Raw genomic sequence first — 13987 nt, forward strand, 5'->3', positions numbered from 1 at the left:
ACCCTTTTGGGATAGGGGTGTGTTTGTTTTGGTGATTTCAAATGTCAACATTGGCTACCAGAAATCAGAGTATTTTAATGTTTGGGGTATTGGCACTATTCACATCATTTCATCAAGTATAAGTGCTTCACTGCAACCTCTTTTTTATACAGAAAAGTTATACCGATTTTTTTTTCTTTCTGTTATTTTATTTTAGCTAGTGTAGAAAAAACTAAGTAAACTGTAATTTTACAATTGTTTATTATTTACAATATTATACCACAAATGCTGTTAATTGGACATTTTATTATTGGCCATGTGAAGATAGCTTAATCGTTCATAAGGAAAATTATTTTAATTTACTTTTTAGTTTTTTTTTTCTTTTTAGATTAAATAGACATTTTACAATCATTTTTTTAAATCAACAGTGGTAATTAACATTAGGCCACAAACATTGCTGACTGAGCAAACAACTACTAAACTTGGAATATCCATTTAAATATTTTTTTAGCCACTTTTATCTGAAGCAATGATAGTGTATTCTGTCCATAGATTTTTAGTATTATGCATTCCCTAGGAATTCAGCCCATGACTTTGGCGGCGCTGGTGCAATGTGCTATCAGAAAACAAACACAGAGGCTAACACACACATGCACACAAAAAACACAGAACGCTGTATAACAGATCTCATTTCATGTTTTAATGAGGAGAGTCAAGTTGGGCTTTTTTTTCAATTTGTAGAAAATAAACCAATAACAATATTACAAATAATGAAATTGTTACATCATTCACAGGGTTACAGTCAAATGTACATTTTATACAGCGAAACAGGACCTCCCATCTCCGTCACAGTGGTCCAGGTGGGCAGTGCTCTATTTGGGCTAGCGAGAGAGAGACAGAAAGAAAGAGAGAGGTCTGCTGCCCTGTAATGAAAAGCAGGGCTGAAAGACACGGGAAGAATGCACTACTGCCTTCCTAACACCAGAGACTGCTGCGGCCCTACAGGCACTACAGCTTTGTTCAGGGAGCCATTTTCTACCTGAGAACATCCCACCATATTTGGAGGATGCAGGCAGAAATATGGACCAATGAGAGTGAGCCAGAGCCAGCTTGTATTTACGTTCACAGTCGCACATAATCATCATAATAACGGTTTTGCATTGGTATTATGCTACGGCGGTAGCTGCGAGCATATGCTGTTCACAGCTTGCGGTCACCCAGCTTTCAACAAAAAGCTTTAAATGGTGCACGGTTCTGTGCCGATCACATTTTTGCTAGCCAGAAGGAACATTTGCAGTTCGCATGTCCACATAATGGCAGCTTATTGGCTATTTTCACAAGCCATCTGAACAAAAAGGGTTCTGAGTATTAAAAAAATGCCTATGTACCATCTTTCCCAGCACTTTTAGAGGATTTGTATGAAAAAAAAGAACTGTTGTGGTAGAAACTATGCGTTTAAGGTGATAATCCATGTGAAAAAAAAACAAAACAATAAGTGCTTAAATCACTCAGCGTGACATTCTTTCACACTCTCGACGCCATGTCTCATTTGTCTGTGGTCTACGTAGTGTTCTGTTAAACGACAAATGAGAGAGGGAGATGTATGAAGTAATTAGTCCCCTACTGAGAAACAAACTTGAGTGGTTAAAGATTCAGTGGAAAAACAGAATTACATAAGACCGCTGTGATGAAATATTTCTATGTAAATACAGGTTTGCTGAAGAAAATGCGTAGCAAATGTCAAGCATGTCATAATCTTTCAACATATCAATATCTTAAAACAGAAAGGCTCATTGGTTGTTAATGTTCCTTCGGATCTCTCGATGCAAAGTGCCAGAAACACATGTGATCCTCAGCGCCAAGCTGCAAGAAACAAGTATTTTTGCAAATAGTGCAGACCCATGAAACGGTACTTATGAAATGACACATTTCATTGGAAGGAAAAGAAGACGAGGATCAGGAACACAGCATATCCCTTCAGCACTGGATTTCATTCAAAACTCTGTTAATCCTGTGCTGTTAGGCTGATTTAAAACACGCTGAAACTTGTGGGCAGCACCTCTGAATATTGCTGAGCTACTGCCATGAGTGTCTAAACTTCTGAATTTCTGTAGGTTTTCTAGACATACAGCAGCAGTGTGTGTGTGTGTGGATCCTGGTATGTGTGCTGGAGCTTTGAGTGACAGTGATTGTCCTAGGAGGATGAAGCAGAAGCAGTCTTACTCTGAGGAAGATGAGGGATTCAGAACCTTCAGTTTCACAGTGCAGCAGTGACACCGAGTAGCCATTAAATATTGAGAGGATGTGCTGACAGACAGGTAAAGGCAGATACTGGCACCATCACTGGTGAAGTTTTATGATGTGATATGAGCAATCTGTCTCTCACCTTCCTGACTCACTCCTTATCCCAACCAGCTGCTGAAAGCAACCAAGAAGTCACGTATGGTATATACCATGTAAATTGGTGTTTTCAAATGTATTGCATCAAATTAATTACCGTACTTGAAAAATGTATTTATTTTGCTTGTTATTTTAGTTTACATTAAATTTTTAGTTGATTTTACACTATTTTATTTGACAGAACATTTTGTCAATTGCTTGATATTAATTCCCATAGCAGCTTGATAGCCCCACCCACAGTGAAATCTCATTGGTCCACATACACTATAATTCTAGTTTGGGCTCTGAACTTTCTATTCATCAAAGAATCCTGAAAAAATGTATTTATTGTACAGTTTTTTGTAAAATAATATTATGAGCAGCAAATCAGCGTATCAGAATGATCATGTGACACTGAAGACTGAAGTAATAGCTGCTGACAATTCAGCTTTGCCATCACAGAAATAAATTTTAAAATATATGAAATAGAAGATATTTTATATTGTAATAATACTTTATAATAATACTGTATTTACTGTATTTTTGACCAAATAAATGTAGCCTTGGTGAGCACAAAAGACTTATCTTACGGACCCCAAACATTTGAACATTAGTGTAACTGCATATTAAAAATTGGCTGCAACAAGGCTGCACTGAATTTTTGCTTTCAGTGTTGACAGACAAATTGCACGTTGCTGGTTAGGACAAGGTGTTAAGCCCAGATTCATTTCCTTTCTCCTTGTATCCTCCTGCTGGTAATAAAAAAGTTACAAAGAACGACAGAAAAGTTGAGAGCTAAAACTTAAGGGCCATTTAGTATGTCAAACTCTAAGGAAAGTAAAATCCTACTGTCTTTCTGGACACAGAAGAAAGTAGACAAGGTCGTCTCTCAAACCTTTCAAATTTATCGCTATGTCTCTCAAGAGTTCACACCTGGGATGGCCTGTCTGCTGGACGTTGTGTTTCATGCCCAAACACTGAACGACAGAATCTTCATTCTAATGGAAGCATTATGTAATGGGAAGAACAGAGAACGGTCAACACCATCTGATTAGAACTTCATCAGCACACTGAGATTCAGCCAATGGACCTTACCTACAGTAAACTGACCTCACAGTACTGCATGTTTTTAACACAGATGCATGTCAACCCTGAGGTTATGGAATAAAGCAAGCCCCTCGACGACTGAGCGAGAAGTATATTGTTAACCACAGTGACCTTAATGCTGGTACATGGATGTACCTGCACGTGCAAACACACAAACACACTCATTCACACACACAGACACTCCAGCATGGATGAAGATGCCTCTGGTCTGTTCATCTCTACGGCCGCTTCTCATCTCTCAGCCCATCCTAGTACAAAACGAAAGGCCCAAAATAAACATTGACAATAGCGACTCTCCATTCAGTTTTACCAACACATAAAAAAATTTATATATACACTAAAATCCAACACAGTTTCAAGAAAAACCTCTCTCTGAGGGGGACGTTTCTGCTTCAGAATATTATATACGGAGTTTTATTGTTCTTACGCCTAAGTCATGAAGGTTTAAAGATCTCAGAGAGCATTGTGGAAGTACCATACGATGGGGAACGGTAGGAATTACGGATGTATTTTCTGTAAAAAAAAAAAATAATAAAACCTATACACACTAATTTACAGATGATATTGTTCATGATTTGTTGTTTAAATGTCCTATGAAACTCCAAATTTAAGCTTGGCCCCAATTAGTGAATGTAACCAGTTCAAAAATGTCATACAATAACAATATTCTCATATAAAACTGCTTCACAATGAACAATCACTTCCCTGTTATGAAAATGTCCTCTAACTGCATACTTTATCAGATATTAAAACACCTTATTATAAAACATCTTTTTTTTTTAAAGAAATGATTTTGGTGGCAAAAATATAAGCATATCAACACAGTGATCTGCAAAGTGTATCAAATCCAAGCTTCCTGTGAAATCATAGTTTTGCACCACACATGCTCTGCAGCTCCATGGGCTCCTTACGCACGCACGCACACACACACGGTTAGTGAATGTAACCAGTTCAAAAATGTCATACAATAACAATATCCTCATATAAAACTATGCTTCACAATGAACAATCACTTCCCTGTTATGAAAATGTCCTCTAACTGCATACTTTATCAGATATTAAAACACCTTATTATAAAACATCTTTTTTTTTTAAAGAAATGATTTTGGTGGCAAAAATATAAGCATATCAACACAGTGATCTGCAAAGTGTATCAAATCCAAGCTTCCTGTGAAATCATAGTTTTGCACCACACATGCTCTGCAGCTCCATGGGCTCCTTACGCACGCACGCACACACACACGGCAGGGATCCAAACATAAAAGAAGAGCGTAGATGATGTGAAGACCACACCATACATGCACTCGGGGTCCTTCTCTGTAAGCAGTTCATGTAAAGAACACGCTAAAAATGTTCCTTTATGCATACGCGGGGGAGAATATCTTACGCCGTCTTTCAAACTAAATCATCTTAGCCCATGACAAAAAGGAGGAAGAATATAAAAGATGACCCCCTCAAGTCATCTACGCACACGCACACGAAAGAAAATCCATCAAATGTCAATGTAGATCCATCTAATACTGAAACTGAAACTAAATGTTGGACTACATCAGGCTTGAACTGATGACCTCACAACGTCAAGTGCATCTGATATGTACAGGATGAGGTACAAAGGGATGATGCTCTATTTGGCAGGCTCTTATGACATCTGTAAAATATTTATTTTTTTCTCCCCCCAAGCAATGAGAAATCTGCACCACAAATTCAACACTGTGATAACTATTTCAACTTTTTTTTCTCCATTTGTCTGTTTGTTTGTGTTGATATAGTTTAAACTGCGGAAAAAAAAAAATTTTTCTTCAAGGCAGCATCGGCTGCTAAAAGGAAGTCCCATTTCATGCTGTTCACATACTTTTCCCTCGGCTGTCAGCGAGGGGAGAGGGATTAAGGTCCCGCAGGTTGTCCCGTGTGTATCTACTGAGCCAGACAGTCATTATTTCTATTCAAGATTTTCCTAAAATATTAAAAAGAAAATCTCAGAAGCATGTATTGTGGGGTGAGTTTTTTTTTAATCTCCTGTTTCTTTGTTGCCCTTTTAAAGGGTAGCCTTTCGATTCAGTCCACCATATTCAGTCTGCAATTTTACACCAATCTATATATTTTATATAGATTCCTTATTCTCATAACTTTAAAAATTCTTTACAAAAACTCTTTAAAAAAGAAGACTAAAAAAAAAATGAATAAAAGAAAAAAATTGGAAAGAAAGTAAAAGTAAAATTCAAGGAAAATAGGGGGCGGAGCCTATTGCTGGCAGACTGAACGGTCATCCTGTGATTGGTGGTGGCTAAAGTTAAACGATCAGGTGTTGTGACCATATTTTCCAGACGCAGCTTTCCCGAGTCAAGCCCATTAGGGTGTCTGGGGGTTAATGGGGGATTCAGATGACACAGATGGAGAACGAGAGTGTTTCGGAGGAGGGGGCAGGTGGATATCCTAGGTGGTCCAGAAGGAAAATCAGGCTTAGGGTCTGTGGTGGCTGCCCCATCCCTTCACGTTGGCTCTCCGCTGCCTCCTCTTGTCCTCCTCCCAGTCTAATCGGGGCATGTGTTCAAACCTCTATTGATTGGATCTGGTTCATCTGGGCCCTCATCATCTGAACGCTGTTGAGGATCTTCTTCTGATGACCCGCTAGTGTCACTCCGACCCTGAGAATGTCCCTGTGCGCACACACACACACACACACACACACACACACACACACGCTGGAAGACTGTTTGTATACAGGCTTGTAATAGCTTCTTGCTAAAAAGACAATTGATTTCACAGGTTATTTCATTTGGAAATAACCCCAGAATAGCCCCTAAACCCTAACCTTAACCCTGCTAGCCCCAGACTCACAAATCACTAGCCTTAACCCCTAAAACACCAACTTTAAGTTTTGTGTTAATGAAGATTTCGTGGGTCTGAGGCTAGCAGGTTTAATCAAATAGAAAGAGGCAAGATTAAACACGAGCGCTCTGAAGCAGATACCATAATGTTGTAGTAACACATTTTTATTCACTGGCTTCATCACATGATGCCAAAGTAAACTGAGCATGTTAGTTCAAGATTGAGTAACCGGTGAATTCCTTTATCCCTATCATCCTCTGTTTGTTGCACAATCCAAGCGTCTCTGAAACAACAACACCTCCTTTGTTTTCATGGCGTGTCTGGTTTGGCCAGGTAACAGCTGAGGTGAGGAGAGGAGAAGAATCTAAGCATGCATTTCTGTGGCTCCCATTTCCACTGTGATTGGCAGCCAGCAACAAAGATGAGAAAATATACCTATATATACAGGTGCATCTCAATAAATTAGAATGTCGTGGAAAAGTTAATTTATTTCAGTAATTCAACTTGAACCCCATAGAGAATCTATGGGGTATTGTCAAGAGGAAAATGAGAAACAAGAGACCAAAAAATGCAGATGAGCTGAAGGCCACTGTCAAAGAAACCTGGGCTTCCATACCACCTCAGCAGTGCCACAAACCGATCACCTCCATGCCACGCCGAATTGAGGCAGTAATTAAAGCAAAAGGAGCCCCTACCAAGTATTGAGTACATGTACAGTAAATGAACATACTTTCCAGAAGGCCAACAATTCACTAAAAATGTTTTTTTTTTATTGGTCTTATGAAGTATTCTAATTTGTTGAGATAGTGAATTGGTGGGTTTTTGTTAAATGTGAGCCAAAATCATCACAATTAAAAGAACCAAAGACTTAAACTACTTCAGTCTGTGTGCATTGAATTTATTTAATACACGAGTTTCACAATTTGAGTTGAATTACTGAAATAAATGAACTTTTCCACGACATTCTAATTTATTGAGATGCACCTGTATATATTTTTTTTATTTAAATCCATACAGTGTCTAATCATTGAGAGATTATTTTAGACTGCAATTTATAATTCATTTTGAAGAAAGACAGAGGATAATAAGGAGACTGAATAGTACAGCTACATAATCAATCACATTGAAACTGAAATTGCGATATGGCCTTGTGCATTTATCATTATACCTCAAAAGACTGTCATTTAAATAAATGGTAAAACTTTACAATAAAGTTCAAGTCTTCACATTAAACAGCATTTATTAAACTAGGTTTTCTACTTTTTTTCTATTTTAATGTATTTTAAAATGTCATTTATACCTGTGATGGCAAAACTGAATTTTCAGCAGCCATTACTCCAGTCTTGAGTGTCACGTGATTATTCGGAAATCATTCTAATATGCTGATTTGCTGCTTAAGAAACATTTCATATTAGTAATGTTGAAAACAGTTATGCTGCTTAATATTTTTGTGGAATCCGTAATAGATGTTAGGATTCTTTAATAAATAGAAGTAATAAAAAGGAAAGAAACAGCATTTTTTAAAAATCTTTTGTAACATACTGTTTTGTAACATTACTTTGACTTTTGATCAATTTAATCAATTTCTTTCTTTCAAAAAAAAAAAAAACTGACCCAAGCTTTTAAACAATAGCATAATATATATTATATTTTATACCATAGTGTGTAGCCCTAATAAATAGACTGAGAAACTTAGGGCAATATAGAGCAAAACTAGGTATTGACAGTCAGTGCTATTAGAGTCAAAGATCCCCTAGAGGTTCTGCTGACTTAGTGATCAAAGCGTGGCTGTTTTCCAAACCGATTTCTCTTGTAGGTATAGCACTTACTCCATGGTCATCTGGGAAACGAGGTCGAAGCTGGTGAAGTTGCCATTGGCGAAGTTGTCTTTGTACTGGCCCATCTTAATAGCGTCCAGCCAATCATCCACAGTGTTAAAACTAGAGAAGTCGGGCACACTGCGGTCAAGCAAGGGCAAATGCACACTGGAGGGGCAATAAGAAAGAGATAGAGAGACAGATGAGTCACACTGTTGTGAATGTATGCAGTAAAAATAGCCTTTAACCACCAAGTACACACTACAATTTAGGAGTCACCGTTTCGGTATGATTCGGTATGTGCTAGGGAAAAAAGGACTATACTGTCAAATAAAAATAAATAAGAACAAATAATCTAACTACAATCAACAGCACAAATAAATACAATAGAGCAAAGTAAAATAAAATAAACAGTGCTTTTTAGTTTTTTTTACATTAGTTAAGCACAGAAATTGAATAAAGTAATCAAATGTAAAATAACATTGCATATTTAACTGTATAAATTGAAGATTAATCCTTATTAAATGTACAAAAGCTATTCAATCGAGAGCAGTGAGTGATTTCCTTGTCTTTTGTTGTTTGATTAACATTAAAAATCACAGATAGCAGGTATATAGCCTGCTGTTACTTTAAGACAATGCACGGATCCAGTACACTGATACTGTACTGTACGTTCAACCGATGACGTCGTCTAGGACAGTGTTTCCCAACCTTTTTTTAGTCGCGGAACCCTTTGGAAATTTTAACAAACTTGTGGCACCCTACAAAATTAATTTTGTCACAATATTTGAATTTCTAATTTCGATATGATCATTTGAAAAGTATAGATATTCGGTACAACAGGGAAGAACTGCAGAATATAATGTCATTTATTTCTTGGGTCAATATAATTCAATCTCTGGAGAGGGAAAAAGGATGTTAGGGAAGAATTTAAGTGCAAAATATCCTCTGCCCTGCTTAATTCTTCAAAAAATGCAATTAATGTCCCCAGATGACTGCACTTTCTAACAACATTACTGTAGCGTATAAGCCTCCAGGCAAAAAGAGCTGGTGAGAAGCGTGCAAAACCCAAGCCTCTCACCATCAGTGTGATGACAGAAGAAACTGGGCCACTTTACATTTGTCCACAAGAAACTGACTAGAGTTACTTTGTCTCCCAGATTTACTGTTGTTTCAAGTTTACGACTGCCTAAAGCTTTTAGTAATGATTTGATCTATCAAACCCAGTTGATTTTATTTACATAGCAAGTCAATGCCAAAAGAAAAAAAAGAAAAAGAAAAAAATAACTCACAAACTTCACAGCATCAATAATGTCCACCACAGATATCAGAAGTAAAACCAACGCATTGACCAAAGATTGAAAACAGAACAGAAATAATTTAGAAGAAGGCTGTTTAAAGACATTTCTATTAAGGTCATATTCCATTTGGTTTTGTAAATATGCCTTGAAGGATGCAAGTGAGTCAGGTCTGGCAAAAGGTCAGACAGAAAATTCCCCCTAATATATGAACCACGCATGCAAAAGGACACATGCACACAGACACACAGACATACACTTCAGTGTAACGGTGAGGCTGTCAGACTAATCTAACTACTAAATACCTTAAAAAGGAAACTTCAAAGCAAGTAATAAAGTTGTTTTTGTAGCCACACATATATCATGTAACACGGATGGATCAGTACTTCTCTCCAAACAATACAGTATTATGTATGTGCAACGGCTAGACTGAAAACGTCATTATGATCCCTTGATGCTGCCATGGCATACCATAGTGTAAAGTTTCACATCTGTGTCTATACTGCTTTCCAAAAAGGCAATGTGTCTCCATAAACTAAATACTGTAGAAACTTGTTTAAACATCTCTGTGACTTTCTGCATAAATATGATTTATTGTAACGACTATTGCATACAACTCTGCCTGAGTTAAATTATGTCAGATGAGTCAAAGTGTTAAATGCACACCCTGTTCCAAAGCCCAGTGAGCTGCCTTGCTGTCTACAACCTTCTAGGTAGAAGCCCAAGTCAAATGAAACCTCGAAAGTGACTGATTTGGAACGCTCTACACATGACATGCATGTGAAACTCCATTCACAATTGATTACAGATTTAGACGTTATCAAAAAGCTCTAATATGCATTAACCAACATGGCGCGCACATATATTTGGTAAAATATTTATATTATAATCTACATTTTGTTTTTTGTTTTTTTTCACTCACACTGTTGCAATTAATTCTGGATTGCATACTCTATAACCGATGCATGATTTCGTTCACTGAACTCTGTGAAATTTAACAGACTCGCTTGCTTTCAGGACGAGCTTTTATGCAAATGGAAATACTTCGTAACATTTACAAATATGGACAGAACCATGCTGGAAAACATGCGCAAACATGATCAAGTGATAATCAAAGTTATTATTGGTAAGTTGTTGCAGCACTAGTTGATTCCTATCTTTTGCAACACCCTTCACATAAAATGCTGTCTACTGGGTTTTACAACCACTGACTCATCCGCTTCTGATCATCCAGGCAAACTGCACTCTGTTTTCCAACTCACCCTGATGACAGTGGAGTCATGGCCTTCAGGCTGTTGGGGTTACGGATCATCTTGTCCAGGTTGTTGACAATCTGGCTGAACTTGGGCCGGTTGTTGCGGTCTTTCTGCCAGCAGTCCAGCATGAGCTGATGGAGGGCACTGGGGCAGTCCATGGGAGGGGGCAGCCGGTAGTCTTGCTCAATGGCGTTGATGACCTGCAGAGGGAGACACAGATCTGTGAGGTTCTCGAGCTGGTTATTAAAAGGGGTGGAGAAAGATACACTAGTTGCATCCCAAGTCATCCAAAATGTCAGCGACAGGTGACAAACGATAGTGGGAAAGAGGGAGGGATGGCTTCGGGAAATGACACAAGCCAGATTAGAACTTGGGCTTCCTGCATGAGTAGCACCATGCAACATGCCGGCCTCACTTTTTAAACTATTCGACAATATAACATCTATTGTTGTTTCTCAGGCTTAATTATACAGTGGGCAACATTAATGTGTAACATTATAAGATACTCTAATGTTTAATCAGTATCAGCAGATGTTTAATTCTCGGAATTGTAACACAAATGTTACATAATGTATAATGCATTAGATTTAAATTAATTTAATTTAAATAAATGTAATAAATTGCCATAAACCATTGCTTTGATAGGAGCTGTCAGCATGGCGTGAGGCAGGTGACAGTAGATATGAGCCAGCGTCTGGGCAGGGGAGGGTTGTAACACCGCAGGAGACAGAGGATTGATTTGCAGTCTTCATAAATGCACTGTGATCATTATCTGGGTCTTAGGGGGACACAAGGAAGCCATTTGTCATTGGCCACAAACACACATGATCACACTCACCCTTCACACTTACAAAACCACACACACACACACACACACACACACACACACTCTGCAAAATGACTAAATGTAAATGTAAATGTAAATCAGCTAATAGATCTTGATTATGAAGGTGCTGATAACAACAATTTGGCAGTACAAGCGTTTCCTCTCAGATCAAATGTGAAAAAAGAGAAAAAAGTCTTAGTGTTACTTCGTTTTTTGGCAGCATACAGCAAGAGTCTGGCTCCCATCCGTCCTACTCATTTCAATTCATGCAACATCTGTCAGATTAAACATGATTAACCCATGGCCTGTAATCTACATGCTGACTAAATGTGCTGCAAGTTGTAATAGGAAATCAAGAACGTCACTTAAATAAAACTTAAATACATCTCCAGCAAATTAACTATGTAGCGTCACTAAATGTGCAAAACAGATACTGAGCATTTATCCGAACTGAGCCGACAGATTTCACATCTGAGTGAAACAGGGTGCTTCAAGCGGCCTTGATGGCCAGAAAAGAGATGCATGGCCATGAAGTGGAAAGTGCGAGCAGGACCCGAATGAGACCAGTCGTTTCCCAACTCATTATCGTAGCCATTACGGTGCTCCATTCAAGGCCTGATTAATCTCATTCAAATGGCCAGCCCGATGGGAGGACCGCGACGCTATCTGGAGCTGCTAATAAGATAACTGGTGAGATCTAAGGTCCCTCTTAGCGCATTAGCGTTCACACTTTCAATTTGAAACTATTTTCATTATCTGGACCCATAATTTGCCTTTTCCCAGCCACCCAGAGGGATGCTAGAAATGGGAGCTTTCTTCAAGGGCAGGGACTGTTTAACGTGGCACCGTGCTTTGCATGTGAAATCATAATTTTGTTCACCAGGAAGTGAGTGTGAAGTACAGACACATTTAGTGAGTAAATGATCCCCTTTGACACAATACAAGGACAATAGCTTGAAGACACTCTCAAAGTCACATGATGTAGCCACCAAGAGCATACGTTCTCCAAAACAAACACAAATACAGTTCAAACCTCTTATTTAAACCCCAAAAATGTGATCTCTTGAAATCCTTATGTCTTCTGCATTCTGAGGCCAATTTGATGTGATGATCGGTGTGGTTGTTACTGCAAAGACTGATTGCACTCATGTAGTGTTTGGGGTCTGAGGTTTGGCCTCACATACAGCAGAGTAGCACATGGGCAGATTTACGACGTGCTCTCTCTGCTGTTTACCCTAGCCTCTGATTCAACATTGCTGCACAGCATTCATCTATTACGCGCTAACATACGGCAACCATCCAACAGCCTCTGGCATGATCATTAGAAAATTGTTTTATAAGAAATTGGCGGTTTTACTTTATAAAGATAGGGGATGTGCAGGGGATGTGCAGCTTAGAAAAGGTTATGAGGTTGGAGCACAAATTGGAAGAATTGAATAAATAACTAAAGTAAAAAGAGTTGTATAAAATAGGAATTCAAATTTAACCATGAAACAAATCGCCTAATAAATGTACATCACCTTCAAAGTTTAGGGTCAGTCATTTTTTTTTTTTCCCAAATTCAGCATATTAAGCAGCAAAACTGTTTTCAACATTGATGATATTAAAGAAGAAATGTTTCTTGAGCACCAAATTACCTTGTCAGAATGATTTCTGAAGGATTGTGTGACATTGAAAACTGGAGTAATGGCTGCTGAAAATTCAGCTTTGCTATCACAGGAATAAATCACATTTTAAAATATATTCTAATAAAAAACATGGATTTTAAATTATGCCTTGTTGAGCATAAGAGAGTTCTTTCAAAAAGTAGTTTAAGCAGTGAGGTACGTACGTCTTGATTGGTCATGTCCCAATATGGCCGCTCTCCATACGACATTACTTCCCACATGACAATCCCATAGCTCCATACGTCACTGGCGGAGGTGAACTTCCTATATTGGATGGCCTCTGGGGCTGTCCATCGAATAGGGATCTTCCCACCCTGTATAAACCCAATTCATAAACATCAATTCATCTCAAATCAAAGCACAAATTTGCATGAAAGTTTCAAATCAGATATCACAAAACTTCTCACCAGGGCACTGGTATAGGTGGGATCAGATGTGTCGTCCTCCAAAAAGCGTGAGAGTCCGAAATCGGACACCTTGCATACAAGGTTACTGTTAACTAAGGTGTTGCGGGCGGCCAGGTCCCGGTGCACGTAATTCATGTCTGCGAGGTACTTCATCCCAGAGGCGATCCCTCGTAACATGCCCACCAGCTGAATCACAGTGAACTGCCCATCATTTTGCTGTAAACAAGTACAGAACAGAAATGGGTCAAGACATAAAAATATGTTTTAAATAGTGATTTTATTGTTTATTTATCATGAAAATGAATGCACAAAAAAGGCAGAAAACACTCATATTTTTTTAATGACAAAGAATCATCTGGAGTTATTTCACACACACACACACACACACACACACACACACACACACACACACACACACACAC

At 38.3% G+C, this 13987-nt stretch overlaps 1 protein-coding gene across 2 annotated transcripts in view; it reads right to left on the reverse strand.

Annotated features, from left to right (window-relative positions):
• Positions 1–5257: 5257 nt before the first annotated feature.
• Positions 5258–13987, reverse strand: part of LOC107685632 (ephrin type-B receptor 2-like) — a 160602-nt gene continuing 151872 nt past the window's right edge. For both annotated transcript variants that reach the window (XM_016482284.1, XM_016482283.1), the window contains exons 12-16: positions 13566–13781; positions 13323–13472; positions 10672–10865; positions 8124–8279; positions 5258–6122 (exon numbers count right to left, since the gene is read on the reverse strand). In XM_016482284.1, coding sequence (XP_016337770.1) covers positions 6014–6122; positions 8124–8279; positions 10672–10865; positions 13323–13472; positions 13566–13781 — 825 coding nt within the window. In that variant the 3' untranslated portion in view covers positions 5258–6013. The remainder of the gene's footprint in view (positions 6123–8123; positions 8280–10671; positions 10866–13322; positions 13473–13565; positions 13782–13987) is intronic.

The sequence above is a fragment of the Sinocyclocheilus anshuiensis genome, unplaced genomic scaffold (assembly GCF_001515605.1).
Source record: "Sinocyclocheilus anshuiensis isolate Anshui unplaced genomic scaffold, SAMN03320099.WGS_v1.1 scaffold257, whole genome shotgun sequence".
NCBI lineage: Eukaryota > Metazoa > Chordata > Actinopteri > Cypriniformes > Cyprinidae > Sinocyclocheilus > Sinocyclocheilus anshuiensis.